The sequence below is a fragment of the Suncus etruscus genome, chromosome 12, assembly GCF_024139225.1.
Source record: "Suncus etruscus isolate mSunEtr1 chromosome 12, mSunEtr1.pri.cur, whole genome shotgun sequence".
NCBI classification, from domain to species: Eukaryota; Metazoa; Chordata; class Mammalia; order Eulipotyphla; family Soricidae; genus Suncus; species Suncus etruscus.
Genome location: NC_064859.1, coordinates 75,377,423 through 75,398,545, shown reverse-complemented (window position 1 = coordinate 75,398,545; position 21,123 = coordinate 75,377,423). Strand labels below are relative to the sequence as shown.

The 21,123-nt window shown below is 46.7% G+C and overlaps 2 protein-coding genes and 1 non-coding gene across 5 annotated transcripts in view; 2 read left to right on the top strand and 1 right to left on the bottom strand.

Annotated features, from left to right (window-relative positions):
- Window positions 1-21,123, bottom strand: part of HPCAL1 (hippocalcin like 1) — a 230,905-nt gene that overhangs the window by 111,403 nt on the left and 98,379 nt on the right. For 2 of the 3 annotated variants that reach the window (XM_049784546.1, XM_049784548.1), the window contains 2 exons: window positions 20,814-20,919; window positions 19,256-20,070 (listed from right to left, as the gene is read on the bottom strand). In XM_049784546.1, coding sequence (XP_049640503.1) covers window positions 19,973-20,070; window positions 20,814-20,919 — 204 coding nt within the window. In that variant the 3' untranslated portion in view covers window positions 19,256-19,972. Of the gene's footprint in view, window positions 1-19,255; window positions 20,071-20,813; window positions 20,920-21,123 lie in introns of those variants that run through there. The other variant, XM_049784547.1, reaches the window with a different exon arrangement.
- On the top strand, window positions 7-9,172 carry ODC1 (ornithine decarboxylase 1). The gene is made up of 12 exons (XM_049784527.1): window positions 7-49; window positions 3,375-3,494; window positions 3,573-3,704; window positions 4,124-4,297; window positions 4,393-4,565; window positions 5,151-5,285; window positions 5,740-5,821; window positions 5,992-6,075; window positions 6,624-6,786; window positions 6,874-6,986; window positions 7,068-7,282; window positions 8,676-9,172. Exons 3-12 carry the CDS (start codon window positions 3,603-3,605, stop codon window positions 8,818-8,820), a joined length of 1,386 nt encoding a protein of 461 aa, XP_049640484.1. The 5' UTR covers window positions 7-49; window positions 3,375-3,494; window positions 3,573-3,602; the 3' UTR covers window positions 8,821-9,172.
- LOC126025385 (small nucleolar RNA SNORA42/SNORA80 family) lies at window positions 1,977-2,111 on the top strand. Its single transcript, XR_007501392.1, has one exon. It is a non-coding gene; the product is annotated as a small nucleolar RNA SNORA42/SNORA80 family (small nucleolar RNA).

The following is a 21,123-nucleotide window of genomic DNA, read 5'->3' as shown; positions in this document are numbered from 1 at the left end:
CGAGACGTCTCCGATGGGAGCGGGGCCCGTGGCGGCCGAGCGCGCTGAGGTAGGTGAGCCTGAGGTGAAAACTGAGATAAATTCTGAGATAATTCTGAGGTAAAAGCTAAGGTAAGTCCTGAGGTAAAAATCCTGAGGTAAATTCTGAAGTGAATTCTGAGGTAAAAGCCAGGTAAATTCTGAGATAAATCCTGAGGTAAATCCTGAGGTAAAACATAAGGTAAGTCCTGAGACAAATTCTGACATAAATCCTGAGGTGAATTCTGAAGTCAATTCTGAGGTAAATCCTGAGGTAAAAGCTAAGGTAAGTCCTGACATAAATTCTGAGATAAATCCTGAGGTAAATTCTGAAGTAAACTCTGAGGTAAAAGCGAGGTAAATTCTGAGAAAAATCCTGAGGTAAAACCTAAGGTAAGTCCTGAGGTAAATTCTGAGGTAAAAGCTGAGGTAAGTCCTGAGGTCAACCCTGAGGTCAGCGCTGTGAAGAAGACATTCGAGACCCGTGGCGGCGGCGGCGTCGGAACCGGACCTTCTCGGACCCGAACCTGGACCCGGTTCCCCGCACCGGGCCGGATCTCGCTCCCTCAGTTCCACATTCGCCCCATGACGGCGGAGTGGCGTGGAGCGGCCACCTCTTTGGCCCAGACGGAAGTGAGCCCCGAGGCCCCAGGGTTCCTTCAACCGCTATTTCATTTATTTATTTATTTCTTTATTTATTTTGTTTTTGAGTCCTACACCCATGGACGGGCAAGGCTTGACTCCCGGGCTCCTCCTGGCTTTTTGGGGGGAGGATCGAACACCCCCCCCCCCCAGTCCGTCCTGGCTGGGTCAGCCACGTGTAAGGCAAACTGCAAACTGCGCTGGCGCTCTGACCTCCTCTCACCACCACCAGCAGCAAGCGCTATTTTTATTTAAAAGTGTTTTTTTTAAAAAATGCATTTGGGCAAGGCCCGTGGCAGGTGTTGGGGTGACTGGGGTGCACGGGCTGCACAGGCTTGCTGCGCGCCCTCTTATCATTCTTTCTCCCCAGGGAGTTTTTATTGTCTAAGTTGCTCTTCTTTTTCAGGATCTTTTATTTATTATTTGCTCTTTGGATCGAGCACAAGTCCCGCTTAAAGCTAAGCGAGCTCCACTGCGCCTGGTGGTAACTGATAGCACAGGTTCCTGCAAAAGGGACTTGGAGCTCACAGACATGTCACTTGAGGGGTGGGAGTGGGGGGCCAGGAGCAGCTCTAGGAGGCGAACAGGCCGTGCTGTGACATGGGGTGCCTGTGACATGGGATCTCAGATGGGTGTGAGCTGGGCTCCTAAGGTCCCCACCCAGTTGGTGCAAGAACCCCCTGGGAGTAGCACAACCTCTTGGGGGGCATTGTCTGGGGAAGACACAAAGGGTGCCCCGGTTGCTCTGGCGAGAAGTTTGGTGGCTCTCGAGTTTCAATGAGTCCCTGTGTCTTTTCATTGCTTCATTACCCAGTTGGGAGTAAAGGAATCTGCTCCGCGCAGAAGCTGCTCATGGGTGTTATTTTAATTTTTTAAGTAACTCAGTTTTGTGCTGAGTGATAATTGATCTTGGGTTTGAGGGTTTGGGATTAGGGATCCTTTGTGGCAGGCTCCTGGGACAATGGGGGTGGGGGAAACCATAGGGATTTCAGAGATGAATCCTGGTTATGGCCAAATGAGTATTCTTTCTCGGGAGCACGGTTTTTGGTTACTTTTCAGTAAAATGAAAGATCGAGAAAAGCAGACTGTTGGCCATGAATTGTTGGCCAAGATGTACACCTGAAGAAGGTTCAGGAGCATAACAGGACCCTTAAATAACCCAGCTGTCACCTGGTGCAAGTTCCTGTTCTTTTATGGACAGAAATGGATTTGCTGGCAGAAGTCCTTGGATTCCAGTCTTGGGTGATTTAGACAACCTGGGAGAATGCCAATGCCAAAAGGACACTTAGATCGATTCTTTTAACAGGTTCCGTCCTGCATGGGTTTGGATTTATGGCAGGTTCGTCCCCTCTGGGCCTCTCATAGTGTCCCATGCCAGAGCAAGCGGCGTCCCCGAACCATTGCCTGGCCCTTGTCAGTGGGCTCCGGGCACTGAAGCGGGTCGCACAATGCAAGAGATAGACCTACTTGGCAGAAGTGAAGTAGAAGGAAGTCAGTGATTTCAGGATAACTGTCATGCGTCACAGTTACATGTGGAAAGCCAAGAACAGTGACTGTTATTGTTTAGAGTTTTAACTTTTGCCTTGTTATATTCATTTATGCTTCTTTCTTATTCACAAAGTTAGCCAAAAATGTGATTGCTAAGCAGCAAATATTGACGTGCCTGTGAGGGTAGTGGAGATTCCTAGAATTGCTCTTTTATCTGGGAGCTACTGCTGCTTTAAGAGTACTGATTTCTGTTCAGATGCACCAACTGTAATTTGTTGTTTAATTAGAGAATCAGCTTTTTGGAAGGGGGTTGGGTTACAACCGGCTGCGCTCAGGGATTAGTCTTGGCTCTGCAGTCAGAAATCTCCTCCTGGCAGGCTCCAGGGACCTTCTGGATACCTGGGATCAAACTGAAGTCCATTGGGTCGCCCGTGTGCAAAGCAAATGGCCCATCAACGTGCTATCTCTCCGGTCCAAGAATCAATTTTTTATATGACCATCCACTGTAAAAAATTTTGCTTAGAAAATTCTCAGGAGGCCAGAGAGATAGCATGGAGGTAAAGCATTTGCCTTGCATGCAGAAAATCAGTGGTTCAATTGCCGGCATCCCATATGGTCCCCTGAGCCTGCAAGGAGCAATTTCTGAGCATAGAGCCTGGAGTAATCCCAGAGTGCTGCCCGTGTGACCCAAAAACCAAAAAAGAAAAAAAAGAAAGAAAATTCTCGGGAAATTTGTTTCATGCATTCAATAAATTAATAAACCCAGATTATTTATGACTAAATGATCTAAAACAGTGACTGTTAGAAGTGGAAAGTCAAATGTTTCTATGGCAACTTTGAATAATTATAGTGCTGTTTAATATAAAGAACCAAAAAAGTTTTCGGTTTCTTTGAAACAGCCTTTTTATCAGTGAAGTTGCATTCTGCATCTTTTAGCATAGATGTTTGAATGAACTGGTTTTGGGGTCACACTGAGTAGTGCTCAGGGCTTTTACTTCTGGCTTGGGAGACCAACTGGGGTACCCAAAGTTAAACCCTAGGTTGTCCTTGTGCGAGGCAAATGACATACCCACTATCCTATGAGATGCTGTATTCTAGAGGGAATTGTAGTTTGTTGTTTTGAGAAACATGTTGAATATGTGATGTCTTTAGAAACTGTCTTATAGATTGTGAATGACAGCTTGTAGACATTCTAAAGTAGATCTCAAATTCTGTTTGTTTATTAGAACATTTCTACCCTGCACTGAGGGCAAATACATCTTCATCTTCAGCAGGACTGGGATTTCCAGGCAAGCTTGCTTTTGTGAAAAATCTTAATTTTTAAAAGTCCATCTCATAGTTTTTATGTAAGTATTCTTGATGACTGAGCTTCATTGTATTGGATTACTCAGGCTTCCAAGTAAATTTGACCACTTTGTTTGCAGTGTTGTGTTTCAGCGGACCATCGAGAAACCATGAACAACTTTTGTAATGAAGAGTTTGACTGCCATTTCCTTGATGAAGGCTTCACTGCCAAGGACATTCTGGACCAAAAAATTAATGAAGTGTCATCTTCTGTGAGTATTGGATTTGCAGGCAACGCTCGTTGGGAATCTGGGAAGATGAGTGGAGAACTTTGGACTGGGATCTTTGTAATGTTCTAGAATTTGCCTGACCGACCTGGGAACTTGGAATTGAGAGTGACGTCAATAACCAGATAGATCATTAGGGCCAGTGTGATAGAGTGACACCTTCCTAAGTAAGGTGCTTGCCTTAGACTCAGCCTACCTGGGTTCAAACCCTGACATCCTATGTGATTACCAGGAATGATTCCTGAGTGCAGAGCTAGGAGCAAGCTCTGAACACTGCTGGGTTTTGGCCTAAAACAAAAACAAAATGCAGATTGTTTGGAAGTGAGGGGAAAGAAGGGACTGCTGCATGTGGGAGCAAGTGCCTTTTAGGCTGCTCCTGAGATTCCTCACTACTCTTCCCACAGGATGACAAGGACGCCTTCTATGTTGCCGACTTGGGAGATATTCTAAAGAAACATCTGAGGTGGTTAAAAACTCTTCCTCGGGTCACTCCATTTTATGCTGTCAAATGCAATGACAGTAGAACCATAGTGAAGACCCTTGTTGCTCTCGGGACTGGGTTTGACTGTGCCAGCAAGGTATGCAAAAATGACCTGAAGCCAAATGATACAAAATGAGCCTGGTGTTCTTGGTTATGTATTAGCCATATGATGTTAATCCCTCTTTTTTTCAGAATGAAATACAGTTGGTGCAGAGTCTGGGGGTGCCTCCTGAGAGAATTATCTATGCAAATCCTTGTAAACAAGTATCTCAGATTAAGTATGCTGCCAATACTGGAGTCCAGATGATGACCTTTGACAGTGAAGTTGAGTTGATGAAAGTTGCAAGGGCGCATCCAAAGGCAAAGTGAGTCTCTCCTTGGTGGTAGGCAGGGTCTTATAGATCATCAGACCAAACTCAGTAAAGACTTGGATATGATGGGTTAAAGTAGAGGATCCCAAGCTTTGTTGTTTTTTTTTTTTTTGCCCCTTTTCAGGGGAAAAATAATCACTCAGCTCCCCCATAAAATCTGCCTTTAACCTAACTGAAACCTAACCTATGTCATCACCACCCTGAGTTGTTTCAGTGCCATTCCCTTGAGGGGGGGGTGTCTTTCCCAGTAGGGAAATGTGCTAGTTAGAGAGACCGGGTAGAATATAGCTGAAACTGAATTCATGAAAGCCTCTATGTCTAAAACAGTAGCAGAACCAAGGGTTGGGAATCTTAACCTCCCTGGTCCCCATGGATTCATTTTATGAGAGAAGGGTTTGGTCCTCTTCTGATTTGACCTTGGGTGCTTCAGAGCTGTGGGTTGCCCACCAGTGCTCACACTTGGGAGCATGCAAGTGCCAAAGTCATGTACTTTTGGAGCCATTGCCTCCAGACCTCTATTTTAACCTGGACTCTTAGTGGTCTGGTAAGAAAACTTTGATACATTTTTCTTGCTTCTAGGTTGGTTTTGCGGATTGCCACTGATGATTCCAAAGCAGTCTGTCGCCTCAGTGTTAAATTTGGTGCCACGCTCAAAACCAGCAGATTACTTTTGGAAAGGGCAAAAGAACTGAATATTGATGTCATCGGTGTCAGGTAAGAGTTTGATGAGTAGAGGCTAAAATAAGTAATGTAAGTTTCCACAGGCTTATTTCCACTGTTAAGTCCAGAAAGAAATGAGGGACTGGAGCAATATGTATAGTGGGTAGGGTACTTGCCTTGTACATAGCTAATGGGGATTCAACTCACAGCATTCCATGTGGTTCCCTAAGCCTGTCAGGAGTTATCCCTGAGTGCAGATCCAGCTACATGCCCTGAATATAGGTGGATGTGATCTAAAAATGAAAAAAAAAATAAGGGGGCTGGAGCAACGGCGCAAGTGGTAAGGCATCTGCTTGCCTGCACTAGACTAGGATGGACCGCGGTACAATTCCACCAGCGTCTCATATGGTCCCCCAAGCCAGGAGTAATTTCTGAGCACATAGCCGGGAGTAACCCCTGAGCGTCAAAAACAAATATCTATGGTAAGAATGTATATTCTTTGTAATAGCTTCCATGTGGGAAGTGGCTGTACTGATGCTGAGACCTTTGTGCAAGCCATCTCTGATGCTCGCTGTGTCTTTGACATGGGGGTGAGTATTAAATATTCCAGTGTGTGGCAGGGTGGACCTGGAAATAGGGATCTTAATTCTAGGATTAAATTTGTAGACCTCAGACTGTTTTACAGGGGTTTAAGCTTCTAGACATGACATGACTAGATACGGGTCTGACTGTTGTATTGACTTAATTTTCTTGGCTCTAGACTGAGGTTGGCTTCAACATGTATCTACTTGATATCGGTGGTGGATTTCCTGGATCTGAGGATGTTAAGCTTAAATTTGAAGAGGTAATGTAGAATATCAATGTACTTAACAGATATTCTGGCAAGCTCTCTTTAGAAGATTAAAGGAACTAAAAACATTAAAGTATCTTTATGGAGCTTAAATGATTATCTTATGTATATACCTTAAAATGACCTTTCTATTTAGAATGTACCAATCCAGTTCAGCAGTAGAGCATTATAGTTGGCTACATTAAGAAATGTGGCTGGATAGTATAGCACTTGCCTTGCATGATTGTTGACCCAGGTTCCATCCCCTAGCACCACCATATGGGATAAATGCTTTGAGTATTGCTGAATGTAGCCCCCAAAACAAAACGAGAAATATCAGAATAGGGAATATGCAGGTTTCACATATTATTACTCAACTGAGAAATGTGTGGGATAATGTGTGAGTCTTGCCAAGACTGTTTGAGAGTTGATAAAATGATACTCCTGTTAAAAAGGTTAGAAAGGGTCTCTGGAGGGGAGTTGAAAGAAACCACAATGATGGGCTGCTTTCCTTTACCCAACTGAGTTCCATTGCTGACTGACTTCTTATTTTCCACACTTAGATCACCAATGTAATCAACCCAGCCCTTGACAAGTATTTTCCCTCTGAGTCTGGAGTGAAAATCATAGCTGAGCCGGGAAGATACTACGTTGCCTCAGCTTTCACTCTTGCAGTTAATATCATTGCTAAGAAACTTGTCATAAAGGAACAGACAGGTTCTGATGGTATGTGTGTGGGGTGAGTCATTGCATGCATAACTGAAAGTTGATATAGAAACAGTAACTGAGCCTAATGTTAACCCACTTTTCTAGATGAAGAGGAGTCGAATGAGCAGACCTTTATGTATTATGTGAATGATGGAGTATATGGATCATTTAATTGCATCCTTTATGATCATGCGCACGTGAAGCCTCTTCTGCAAAAGGTACTTTTGGGATGTTATGACTATAGAGAACAGGAACTATGGTGGTGAGAAACAGTTGTAACTAGTTTCTCTTGATTGTAGAGACCCAAGCCAGATGAGAAGTATTATTCATCCAGCATATGGGGGCCGACATGTGATGGCCTGGATCGTATAGTTGAGCGCTGTGATCTGCCCGAGATGCATGTGGGCGATTGGATGCTCTTTGAAAACATGGGCGCTTATACCATTGCTGCTGCTTCGACTTTCAATGGATTCCAGAGACCCACTATCCACTATGTGATGTCAGGCTCAACATGGTTAGTGACCATTGAGTATTTATGGGATAGTTGGCATAGGCACTGAAGTTGGGCTACTCCCAGTGGTAATGGGATTAGTCGTGGCTCTGCACTCAGGAAACGTGACAGGCTCAGGGATGGGATGCCAGGGACAAACGCAGGTCAGCTGTGTGAGTAAAGCATCTTTTCCACTCTGTTATTGCTCCAGGGCTCCTGAAGTATTCTTAACCTTTATTTGATTGAAGTACTTGTGTGTGGGGTGTGGCTCAATGATAGTGAATGCCCAAGGTTAATCCCTCAGCATTGCAAAAATAAAGATTGAGTATAACAGAATTTTTTATTTTGTCTCTGGGCTGTGTCCAGCAATATTCAAGGGACTACTGTCAGCGTGGTTTACACCTGCTATTGGGATTAAACCTGTGCTTCCTGAATGCAAAGCATGTGTTTAAGCTCACTGAGTTACTTTCATCCAACCTTAAAGTTTTGGTTTTGGTTTCTTGGGCCACCTGGCAATGCTGGGTGACTTCTTCATGCAAAGCATAACTTTAGCCTGTTGTGCTCTGGTCCAAGTTTGTTTTTAAAATTAGATTAATGTGCTCTAAAATTTGGAAAAAACAAATATAAAGGAAATCTTTCCAGTATTATGTCCATTATTTCAGATTTTCCTCTTGGCAACATAACCCTTTAGTAATAAAGAAAAGGGGGACCCAGAGAGATAGCACAGCGGCGTTTGCCTTGCAAGCAGCCGATCCAGGACCAAAGGTGGTTGGTTCGGTGTTCCACATGGTCCCCCGTGCCTGCTAGGAGCTATTTCTGAGCAGACAGCCAGGAGTAACCCCTGAGCAACGCCGGGTATGACCAAAAAAAAAAAAAAAACAAACAAAAAGAAAAGGGGAATTTGCAAGTCTTTATAACACAAGTTTTGTGGGGGGTTTTGTTTGTTGTTGGAAGTCACACCTGGTGATGATCTAGGTTTATACTTTTGTTCTGCTTTCAGGAATCCTCCTGACAGGTCTCAGAACAATATGGGGTGCATGCACGGCAAAAACTACCATTGTACTGTCAATTTTTCTGGTCCCCTATAGTACAGGGATTTTAAGTAACAAGTGTTACTCAAATGTAACTTCTGGGGCCGGAGAGATAGCATGAAGGTAAGGCGTTTGCCTTTCATGCAGGAGGATGTTGGTTCGAATCCCGGCATACCATATGGTTCCGTGTGCCTGCCAGAGCAATTTCTGAGCATAGAGCCAGGGATAACCTGTGCTGCCGGGTGTGACCCAAAAACCAAAAAAAAAAAAAAAAAGATTCTGAAGAAATGTTTTAAAAATACACTGACCTCTAGTGACCAAGGAAGTGGTTCTGCTCAGTTATAGGATAAGTGACTCAGATCTCTGACTGCTCTTTTCTCTCTTAGGCAACTCATGCAGCAGATCCAGAACCGGGACTTGACCTCCGAAACAGAGGAGCAGGATGTCAGTGCTTTGCCTGTGTCTTGTGCACAGGAGAGCGGCATGAAGCGGCCAGCAGCAGCCTGTGCTTCCACCAGTATTAATGTGTAGATATGATTCTTGTAGCTCTTCACTTGCAAGCCTAGCTTGAATTATATGGGATGTGGGGGACCATTTAATTTAATCACTGCTAGTGGAAATGTCTTTGAAAGTAAGGGAGGGTTGGCATAGATGCAACAGTATGGAAGACTAAGAGATGGGTCACACTTAATCTGTGTTCCTATGGAAACTATTTGAATACTTGTTTTATAGATTTTTATCCACTTCTCAAAACATGCTACTAGAGTGTATCCCCTCAGCTACTGAAGCGCAAGCATTTGTAGCTTGGGCATTGGTGGACTGGGGCAGGACATTAGCTGTGTTGTCACCAGTTTAAAAAATAAAGTATCTTGAAATAATTAGACATTTTGTGTTGTGGAATGAGATTTCTCATCTATTCCTCGTAAACAGAAGAGTTGCTGGTTTTCATTATTTTGAAAATCCATAGAAATGCCTTTTGCATTTTCCCCCAGTTACAGTCCTGCTGCATCGTTTGCAATGGATTCCTAAATATAGTAGAAGGGAGGGGCCGGGAAGGTGGCGCTAAAGGTAAGGTGTCTGCCTTGCAAGCGCTAGCATAGGACGGATCGCGGTTCGATCCGGGCGATCCCCGGCGCCCCATATGGTCCCCCAAGCCAGGGGCAATTTCTGAGCGCATAGCCAGGAGTAATCTCTGAGCGTCAAACGGGTGTGGCCCAAAAACCAAAAAAAAAAAAAAAAAATATATATATATATATATATATAGTAGAAGGAGGAAAGGCTTGGAGGAGAGACCTCTGTCTATATATTTATATATTAAAAATAAAGCTGAACACCCAGCTTTTCTCTGCTCAATCAGGGGAGGCTGTGAACTTGGTGCTCAGAGCCCCTTGCTGGTCAGTGCTCAGGAAAAGCACAAAGCCCTTTTACTGCTTACAGAGCTCAGGGGCTCTGTCTTCCCACATTGTCTTCACAAATTATGTCACACAAAATCATAACTAGTATATTTGCAGTTAATGCATTTTAATAAATTTGGCAGTAATTATGCTGTAGGTCTTCATTCTCATTGACCGTTGGTTTCATCCCCACTGCAAGCTGCTGTATCAGGAACTAGTTCAGAAGGGGCCCATGGCCCCCAACTGAAAGGCTAATACATTACCAGGGAGCTTAGTGACTTCCAGTTCCTAAAAAGAGCCACTCTCCCCTGAGATAGCTCCACATGGTTAGCACACTGCTTGCTACAACTTGCTAAAGTTTGCATTTGGCTGGTCAACTAGACTCCGCCTTGGCTTGTCACCAGTTCTGGTCTCCCAAGAATATGGCTTTAGTTGCCAAAACATGAATAAAGGCCTCAAGAGAAAGCTGTTCTGCCCAGTCTAAAAGGAAGAAAGCTTTAGTTCTCAGTCTGCCTTATATCCTCTAAGAATCTCCTTTTTTGGTTCCCACTTAAAATGTGCAGAATAAAAGAAGTGGTCTCGGGTCTAGATAGCTGCCAAGAAACAGGAACTGGATACCAAGCCCAAAGATATGTTAAGTTAGATGGCTGCTTTAAAGGCAGAGGAATCTGGGCCCGGAGAGATAGCACAGCGGCGTTTGCCTTGCAAGCAGCCGATCCAGGACCAAAGGTGATTGCTTCGAATCCCGGTGTCCCATATGGTCCCCCGTGCCTGCCAGGAGCTATTTCTGAGCAGACAGCCAGGAGTAACCCCTGAGCAACGCCGGGTGTGGCCCAAAAACCAAAAAAAAAAGGCAGAGGAATCCGGCTGTATTTGAGTTGATTTGAAAAAAGGAGTTAACACAGAAGCATTGTAAGGGTTTGGTCTCTTGTTAAAAGGCCAATCCAACCAGTGGTAGTGCTCCCTGTGGGACAGACAGCCTCATGCCATCCATACAGCCATTGACCTAACTCAGCTCTCTACCTGATAAATAACACCAGAGAGTCTAGAGCTGCAGATCCCATAAAGGCTAGCATCAGGGAGGTTTGCAAAATGATGCAATTCATCTGGACCGAAGCCGCCCCCTCCCCCCCCCCCCCACACACACACACCTGGGAGTGAATTTGGCAGATCAGGCAGTTGGGTGTATGCTGACCATGCCCTGGTATCCTCATTAATCCTGTGCTCACAGATACTGGTGGGATTTTCCCCAGGGCCCTGGTTTCTAAACTCAGAAGAGAGCTCTGGGCTAAGAGCAGTGCTGTGCAAGTTCACAGGTTCTGTTTGAATTATTCACAAACAACAGAATGGCCAGGGAGATTGCTAGACAGCTGAGGTGCCTTGTTCATTAACATCCATTGTATGTGCACCACAGGAAGCATCAAGTACTGCTTTGGGTATGGCTCCAAAATAGCCCATTGTAGCAATAGTACAATGGTTAAGACATTTTGTTTGGTTGCATGGAGCTCACCAGGGTTAAACCGCAAGTATCTCATATGGTTCTCCAAAGCACCACCAAGAGTGATTACTGAGTCCAGTAACAGTAACTCCTAAACAGTTGCATGGCCCCAAAATCATCAACATAAAACCGCATGTTGTTGGGCACTGGAGATGAAGGTCAAGTGGAAGTAGGGCCTATGCCTTGATGTACAAGGTTCTAAGTGGATTTCCCCTGGTCATTTTTTTTTGGGGGGGGCAGGGTTTGGGCTATGTCTGGTGGTGTATTCGGTATGAATCCCTGGCAGTGTTCAGGGTGCCACGTGAAGTGCCAGATTTGCAGAGTTGCCCAGATTCAGTCTTTTTTTTTTTTTTTTTTTTTTTTTTTGTTTGTTTGTTTTTGTTTTTGGGCCACACCCTGTGACGCTCAGGGGTTACTCCTGGCTATGCGCTCAGAAGTTGCTCCTGGCTTCTTGGGGGACCATATGGGACGCCGGGGGATCGAACCGCGGTCCGTCCTAGGCTAGCGCAGGCAAGGCAGGCACCTTACCTCCAGTGCCACCGCCCGGCCCCCAGATTCAGTCTTAATAGCTAGCTGTACTCTCCCTATTAAGCCCTGAGTTTGATCCTAACACAGTCCACCACCTCCCCAGCATTGCCAAGAGTGGATCCTAAAAAATAGTAAATGTTAAGTGTTAAGGGCCCTTGGGCACAGTTACCCGGCTGAAGTTACATCCCTGACACCACATGGTCCCCCCCCAAGCATTCTGAGTGCAGTCCTGACAGCCCCTTAGCACTGCATCCTATTTGCTTGGGTGCAAGAGCTGATAGGAGGAAATAACTGCTATCTGCCAGTACTCTGCTCTGACACAGCAATTCCACAGCTTGGCTGAGAATTGCCTCAGTGGGCTTCAGGATTATTGAGCACCAGGTAGGAGACCCTCCAAAATAAAAACAAAATTTGGGGGCTGGGACAACAGTAGAGCGGGGAGTGTACCTTGCACACTGTGGACCCAGGTTTGATCCCCGGCATCCCTTGTGTTTCGAGCCCTGCCAGGAGTGATCCCTGATCTCAGAGCCAAAAGTAAGCTCTGAGCACAGGCACTGTGGCCCCTAGAACAGAAAACAAAATAAAAGTTTTTAGGTACAAGTTGTTGGTCCCAGCTCAGACAAGGCTAAAGTGGGTAATGTGGGGCTACTGGATAAATCCATAGACAAAGTTTGTAGTAATCCCTGAATGCTGCTGGGTCTAACTCAAAAACCAAAAAAAAAAAAAACAAAAAAACAAAACAAAAAAAAAAAAAACACATAAGAAAACACTCAAAATTTGAAAGGGATTTAGCAAAACAGACATACAACGAGAAAAAGAAAAAACATACAACAGGGGTTGGCTCTCCCCATGTTGAGGGCACCATTGCCACAGAGGACAGGACGAAGGACATTCCTGCTACCGAGTGGCCAGAAAGGTCCCCATCTCAGGGGAGAAGCATTAGAACCTAGCACAAACCTTCTAGCCCATTATGGAACGCAGAAGCTCCTGCCAGGATAGTGAGTGATCTCTGCCTCCAGCTCAGATGGCTGGGGGTGCTGCAGTCCCAAATACACCCCAGTCTGCAACAAAGGTGAACGAACCCAAACGAGACCATGGGTCCTGTCTAGCTCCTGGTCTATGTGCCATCATTGTGAAGGTGTGTGTGTGTGTGTGTGTGTGTCACAGCAAAAGTTGTGTGAGCCTGTGTGTGTTCATTGTGAAGGGGTGTGTGTGTGTGTGTGTGTCACAGCAAAGGTTGTGTGAGCCTGTTACAGACCCCTCCATTTGCCACCATCGCCTTGCCATCATTGTGAAGGGGTGTGTGTGTGTGTGTCACAGCAAAGGTTGTGTGAGCCTGTGTGTGTTCATTGTGAAGGGGTGTGTGTGTGTGTGTGTGTGTGTGTGTGTGTCACAGCAAAGGTTGTGTGAGCCTGTTACAGACTTCTCCATTTGCCACCATCGCCTTGCCATCATTGTGAAGGGGTGTGTGTGTGTGTGTGTGTGTGTGTGTGTGTGTGTCACAGCAAAGGTTGTGTGAGCCTGTTACAGACCCCTCCATTTGCCACCATCGCCTTGCCAGGGAAAAGAGAGCCCATCAATGGGCTGTTGGAATGAGACTCGGCATTTGGTGCTTTCAAAGTGCAAGGGAAATTCTGGTTGCCATTTTAGGGAGTAGTGATGATGGAACTTCACTGTCCACTTTAATTGTGGAGGGACACTATGAAATAAGCTGTGTCTCTGGGGCTGAGAATGGGGCGGGCACTGCAGGGAGACAGTCTAGCTGGGCAGAGGGGTGTGGGCTGAGTCCTGGGAGGGAGGGTTGGGGAGGCTGTAAGGGAGGAGGCAAGTTGGATTGAGATTTGGGCCTGTAGCTGGCTCCCTGGAGAATCATGAACCTGGCAGCAGGGCATCCTGCTACCCATCTCTGACCTATAGAGGTATGTTAGCTCCTTGGCTGCAAAATAGGATCACAAAGTTCGCAGATAATAAGAGGTGCTGGTGCAAGGCTCAGATGTATCAGAGGACTGACCTGAGATTTAGCCACTTTATAGACAGTCTCCCAGGTGCTGAGTTGACCTCAGAGATGTGTAGCCTTGGACTAGAGCAACCTAGAATCAATCCTCAGTATCCCGTATGGTCCTTCAAGCCTGATAGACTGAACATCACTGGGAGTGGCCAAAACACAAAACAAAACAAAAAATACTCCCCCAACAGTGTGGAATGAGTTGGCAAAATAGATCAAACACTTTATGACAAGTTTAAAGAAATGCCCATCCTATGTTCACTGTAGCACTATTTACAATAGCCAGAATATGGAAACAACTCAGGTGCTCAAAAACAGATGAGTGGCTAAGGAAAACTGTGGTACATATTCACAATGGAATACTATGCAGCTGTTAGATAAAATGAAGTCATGAAATTTTCCTATACATGAATGGACATGAAAACTATTATGCTGAGTGAAATGCGTCAGATGGAGAAATAGGCACAGAACAGTCTCATTCATCTGTGGAATTTAAGAAAAATAAAAGACAGTTTGGTAATAATACCCAGAGGCAATAGAGATGAGGGCCAAAAGGACCAGCCCATGAAATGAAGCTTAACACAAATAGTGGTAGAGAAATAACTACACTAACAACTACTATACCATGATAGAGAGAGAGAAAAGGGTGATAGATACAGAGAGAGAGAAAGAGAGAGAGAGAGAGAGAGAGAGAGAGAGAGAGAGAGAGAGAGAGAGAGAATACCTGTCTCGAAGACAGAGGGTGGGGGAAGAGGGAAATGGGGGCATTGGTGATGGGAAGATTGATGTTTGAAACCCATTTGATGACTGACCCAACTATGAACACTTTTGTAACTATGGTGCTTAAAGAAATTATAAAAAATAAAGTAAAAATAAAAGTAGCTGGGAGCCGGGAGATTTGGCCAGCATGGTGTTTGGCAGCCCTCCGCCATGCCAATGGCCTCTTTAACCAGGTCTAGGAAGGAGTGCGAGACATAGGTCACCCCAGCACCCCTCTACCTCCTTCCTCAGGTGCTCCAGGGCTTTTCCTGGCCACACGGCTGGGCAAGCCAGCGAGATGGGTCCCTTGGAGGAGTTTATTGGTTTTCCTAGGCTTTCCCCATCTCCCTCCTGGCTCCAAAGGGAGGGCCTGGGGGTGGGGGCTCTGACCTTCCTCCAGCCTTCTAGCTCGGGAAGGATCTCCTTCCTTCCTGGGAGCTGGGAGGTTCGGCCAGCATTGCGCTTGACAGCCCTCTGCCATGCCAATGGCCTCTTTAACTGGGCCTAGGAAGGAGTGCGGGACATGGGTCACCTCAGCACCCCTCTACCTCCTTCCTCTGGTGCTCCAGGGCTTTTCCTGGCCACATGGCTGGGCAAGCCAGCAGCGAATAGCATCACAATAGGTTCTGGCAATAGGACTTACCAGGGAAGTTTCCTTATTAAACCTGTGCATTGTGAAACATTATGACAAATATATGGATATCATTGTGTTTCATTGCTTGTCATCTGAACGCTGTCCAGGAGCTCGTTTTATTCCTTTACTCCCCCACTCCCATCTCTTGTTATCCCACATTTAACCATTTTTCTGTACTAATGATTTTTGTTTTGGCCAAGGTGGATTACATATCTTTCACAGTAATTTTTTGAGTGGAGTCTGAAGCTTCAGCAGGCAAGGCAAAACGGCAAGGTTTCATGCTGTGAGGCTTTTTGGCCAAGATAAGGTGAAGATGCAGCCTCAGATGCCCCCCACAGCTTTCTCTCTCCTTCCTCCCCGTCCCCAGGGTTATTTCTGGACACATGCTTAGGGTCCCAGCAAGTGGGTTCCGGTGAGGTGCAATTTAAGAGACCCCAGGCTTCCTTGCTCCTGCAAGGGGCTGGGAGGGGACTGGTGAACTTTCTACTTCAAGCAATTAGGAAGCAAACGTCTCTCAGGGAGTCGGAAGCTTAAGCAGGCAACAAGGGGAGGACATGACTCCATGTTCTCTTCACTTGTCCAAAACACAGACCAAAGTGGTGTCTCGGAAATACCCCCCACTCTCTTGACTATTTCTAAAACACAAAAGGGACACGTGTATCTCCTTTGTATAACTCATATGCATTCCTTTAACATCTATAACTCTTTTCGAACATCCTCATATAGTGACAATTTTGCCCACTGGATTTGTTATTTGATTGCTTGATTTTTCCCCCCTTTGAGATCTGTTTTATAAGCAATACTGGTAGAAGAGTATCTCTGTATAGATTTCATGTTTGAACCAAGTTACGGAGAATGTTGGACTTTATTTGTTGGCCCCAGATGCACCAACAATATCTTGTGGCATTGCTTCTCTTTTGCATAGGCACATTAAAATGGGAAAATAATACATATGCAAACGAGTTCTTATCTAATAGAGATGGGGACACATATTTGGTAATGTAATTAGGCCTTTTACCCTGAACATTGGTATAATGATTTGGCTTAGGCCTCAGAAGAATGGGCATCGCCCACACACACCTGAACAATGGATAACATCTATGGAAACAACCACAATTGTCTATAACATTACCAGGATCCAAGCCTCTACCAGGGAACACCTACCATTGCTTTGGCATTGACTTATTCCAAAGAGTGCTCCCAACACCCAGATGACTCAGCAACAGTCTGCATGCAGGGCAGATCGCTCCGCATTTAATGGTATGCTGAAACTAGAGGATGCTCCACATCAGCCTGACATCGATGAAAGAAATGCACAGAATCCAGAGTCTTTAAATATAAGAATCTGATACCAACAATAGCTAAAGTGTGAAAAAGTTTCACTGGGACCTTGAGAATGACTCGAGTTGGATGGACTAGTCTTATGCCAATAAACTACTGGGGTGAGGCCTTTTTGTAATCAGGTCAAGGACTTTTTTCCATTTTCCCATTTTTCTGGACCTATGCAAACAACGGCGATTGCCACTACCACACCTTTACTATTTTTTTTACTCTTATCCTTTAAGGAAAAAAAATACAACTAATTGAACTTAAAAACAACTGCAGTAGAATGCCTGTCTCGAATACAGGCAGGGGATGGGAAGAGGGGAGGGGATAATGTTACACTGGTGAAGGGGGGGTGTTCTGGTTATGACTGTAACCCAACTATGATCATGTTACTTAAATAAAAAATATATTAAAATAAATAAAAAAAAGTTGGGGCTGGGCGGTGGCGCTAGAGGTAAGGTGTCTGCCTTGCCTGCGCTAGCCTTGGACGGACCGAGGTTTGATCCCCCGGCGTCCCATATGGTCCCCCATGCCAGGAGTGACTTCTGAGCTCATAGCCAGGAGTAACCCCTGAGCGTCACCGGGTGTGGCCCAAAAACCAAAATAAATAAATAAATAAATAAATAAATAAATAAAGTTAAAAAAATAAAAGTAGTTTTAAAAATAAAAGGAGATGTGCATTGTGCTGTGTGACCCATGGAAAGTCAAGCTCTCCCTAGTCCCTTCTACTGTTTGTGTGACAGGAACGAAGGGTTGCTAAGATTTTTCATTTGTTCTTTCGGCTTTTGGGCTACACCTTGCAGTGTTCGAAGATTATTCCTGTTTCTAAGCTCAGTAGTAGTCCTTGGCGGTGTTTGAGGGGATTCAAACCAGGGTTAGGGGTGCAAGGCAAGTGTTAAGACCTCTACTATCAGGGCCAGAGCAATGGCGCAAGCAGTAAGTCTTGCACGTGCTAGCCTAGGATGGACCATGGTTCGAACCCATGACATCCCATATGGTCCCCCAAGCCAGGAGCGATTTCTGAGCGCATAGCCAGGAGTAGTAACCTCTGAGCATCACCGGGTATGTGTGGCCCCAAAATAAAAGCAAACAAAAAAAGACCTCTATTATCTCTCCAGCCAGGTTGGCTATGATGCTGGTTCAGGGACTCCCTAGACACCTAACTAGGGAATGGCCTAACCAGGGAATGGCCTAACCAGCTGTAGCCACTAGAGGGCAGCAGCATCTTCAGCTTGAAGTTCTGCAGCCAACCCACCTCCCACCCGACCCCTGCCAGATCAGACCCGGCCCTCTGATACTGACAGTGCTCACCATGACAGCCATTCTGTCAGGTCAGACCTGACAGGTCTGCAGATACAGTGCCCACTGTGACAGCCAACCGATCAGATCAGATCCCGCACTCCTCAGAAACCGTGCACTGGTGACTGAGTGTGCCCCACCTGCTGTTTGCCCTCCTGGGGTCTTGCCTTCCCTGCCTTGAGCCTATTCCAGGCAGACCACACTCCCCATACGGCCCCCACTGGTCCCTGTGTCTGCCTGGACCCTACCTCCAGACCCCTCCCCACTTCAGTACCGTGTGGTTCTGTGGTCGAGGCCCCTACAAGGCCCCAGATCCCAGTAGTAGGACCTTGCTCAATGGCCCCAGTCCTGCCTATGAGCTGCTTCGTAGGAAGAAAGGTGAGTGGAATTTAGCTAGGCTCTACCTGGCTGCCTGCCTGTCTTTACAACCCCACTGGTGTTTCTCTGGAGGGTAAGACAGCAGTGATACCTGTTTGGAGCAAAGCAGCCCCAAGGAAGCATGAGCGACAAGCTATGTCTGTTCACATGCCTGAAGAAACATCTGGGATGGTCTCCAGGCAGCACCTCCAGACCTTCAAAGGCACAACTGGCCACTTGGTCTAAGGATGAGCTACCCTTCCCCCTTCCAGGAAAATGATCATTCTGGTAGGGTGCTGGGCATTCCATAAGACCTCCCTTGGGGTATATCCAGCTGGGATGCCCATGGCATATAGCTCCTCATTGCCATTCAGAGAACTCATACTGAAATCCCCCACACCCCAGGGAGCCCATCCACAGGGACCATACTGGGGCTTCCAAGAGGCCCTGAGATGGTGGGCTGACACTACAGCCTAGATCTTTCCCGGCACTTGCCTTTTTAGGGGGCCAGGGCCTCCGTGCTTCTGGCTAAGACACTGGCCTGACTGGGGAGTTGGAAATATCAGGGGAATTCTGGAAAGTTCTCCCCATCTTGGAGGAACAGAACACAGGGCTTCCCTTGTCTGAACAAAGCTCTGGGCCCCAGCAGCCTGTGGAGATCAAAGGTCTTTTCTTGCTTGTTTGTTTTGGGTTTTAGGTCACACCCAGCTATGCTCAGGGCTTACTTCCTTTTTCTGTGCTTTAGAATCACATCTGGCAGGCTGGGGGACCAATATATACCACTGTCAGTGCTCTGGCCCATACTGTCTTCCCACCCACATTTCTGGGCTCTTACAGAGGGAGAAAGAGGCATAGTGCCCCCTACAGAACACCCCAGGAATGTGTGGGGAGCATGTAAGTGCATGTGTGTTTTTACTCTTCTCTTCTCTTCTCTCTCTTCTCTTCTCTTCTCTTCTCTTCTCTTCTCTTCTCTTCTCTTCTCTTCTCTTCTCTTCTCTTCTCTTCTCTTCTCTTCTCTCTCGCTCTCACTCATACACACTCATATAGAAATACATGCACACATTCACACTATGACTTCACACACACGAGCACACATACAGAGGCTGGTCCATTGGAAGGAGGGACACGGTGGAGGGAGAGCACCCACCAACACCAAACTCAGAGACTTGGATTTATAGGATCAATTTAATACAGGAAATGCCAGACCACTGGACAGACGACAATAAACCCTTACAGGTGTCTGGAGCCCGGGGCCCTGGGCGTGCATGCGTTTCCTGTGGAGATGGGCCTCGAGAATGCATAAATACCACAAAATAACCAGGGGCACGGCCAACGCGGGCCATGCGCGGGGACCACGCTGCAAAGGCGACCAAGGATTCACACAAAACCTATACGGCACCATCACGGACACTTCACCAGATGTGTCACTCACATACTCAGAGGAAGGAGACCACAGTACACCACATGCAGGAGGCTTTGCTGAGGAGGACGAGCCGGGTGGAGCCATGCACAGGAAGGGCTTGTCCGGCGACACTCCCTCTGCTCCTGTCCCCACCTCGCCCACAGTCACCTGCGGTCACCAAATCAACGAGCTGGCCAAGGTGCGCTCTTAGAAACTGCCTGGGTATCCCCGAGGGTGTCTCTGGGCTGCCTGTGGGTGTAGAGGTGGCCCGGAGTGAGAGACCCCAGGAAGTCTGTTGGCAAACATCCTGGGGAGTCGCCTGGGAGGGAGGGGGGTTCGGTGTGGGGATGGTGAAGGATAAGGGGTAGGCACAGCCTCAGGCCGGTGGATGGAGCATGGCCTGGGTCCTGGGATGACAGAGGCGGCAGCGGTTTCTGCGAGCTAAGCTTGGACGGAAAGGCGAGCCCGTGTTTCCCCATGATCAGAACTGGCTGGCGCTGCTGGGGTCGCACTGCAGCAGCCGGACGATGGAGGGGTCGCTCTTGGCACCTTTGATGAATTCTTCCAGCGACAGTTTGCCTGCGGGACAGGGTATAAGGAGGAACAGGGCTTAGTCATCCTGCCATCTTGAGTCCTCTGAGAGAACGGAGGACCCTGGGGAGAGCTTGGGAAGACCCAAGTCTTTTAAAGGTTGTGACCCAGACATGGTCTTTCTCTGTGACTCTTTCTGTGTCTTTTCCTTTTAGACACCATGGTTTGCACTCTTGTTAATGAAGAGGTACCGTGCATATCACTTTATCTCTAATACCCAGTTGTTGTCCAGAGTAATCACTTCCAACTGTCTTTGACATAGTGAGACCAATTATATTTATTAATCTTACAAGGTCCTATCCCAGAGGTCCTGGGGGAAATACTCAGGCCTGCAGTTTAGTACAGGGTTTAGGCAGTCCTGAGGGTTCCTGCAGTGCCAGGACTGAATTCAGGGCCTCACAGGAACAGTCCTCTATCACTTGAGCTACTCCCGGTCCCTCTGGTCTCAAAAAGAAGCAAAAAGCACAGAGTCTGGGTGCCGAGAGATAACATGGAGGTAGGGTATTTGCCTTGCACGCAGATGGATGGTGGTTTAAATCCTGGCATCCCATATGGTCCCCCAAGCCATCCAGGAGCAATTTCTGAGCATAGAGAGCCAGGAGTAACCCCTGAGCGCTGCTGGGTGTAACCCAAAAACAAAAAAAACCAAAAAAGCAGCACCGAGCTCGAATCTCAGCCTTCTGCCTCACTCAGCTGATGGTCCCACAAGAACCAAGCTCCCACACACTTACCGTCATTGTTCGTATCCATCTGCCTGAAGATCTTGTCTGTCCGTTTTTCCGGGGTGGACTCATCCTCAGGCATCTTCATCACGGATGACACCATTTTGTAGATAGCCTGCAAAGGGGCACAGAGATGTGTATGTGGGAACCTTCCAGCATGTTCCAGGTGAAGGGCCCCTCCAGCTGAAGGCTGCTCCAAGGTCAGTCTGTGACAAGCTGACAGAGGGCACTGAACCCCAGCTAGCTGGATGCTTATGACACTGGTGGGTTGAAAAGTGATTTGTGTCCTAGACATAGACTGCCTAGGAGGGTCTTGAGG

Bases quoted from the DNA above. Each gene is read 5' to 3' on its own strand.
- ODC1 (XM_049784527.1), top strand. From the start codon at position 3,603: ATGAACAACTTTTGTAATGAAGAGTTTGACTGCCATTTCCTTGATGAA. The intron at 4,298-4,392 runs GTATGCAAAAAT...TCTTTTTTTCAG, and splicing joins GGTTTGACTGTGCCAGCAAG to AATGAAATACAGTTGGTGCA. The intron at 4,566-5,150 runs GTGAGTCTCTCC...TCTTGCTTCTAG, and splicing joins AGGGCGCATCCAAAGGCAAA to GTTGGTTTTGCGGATTGCCA.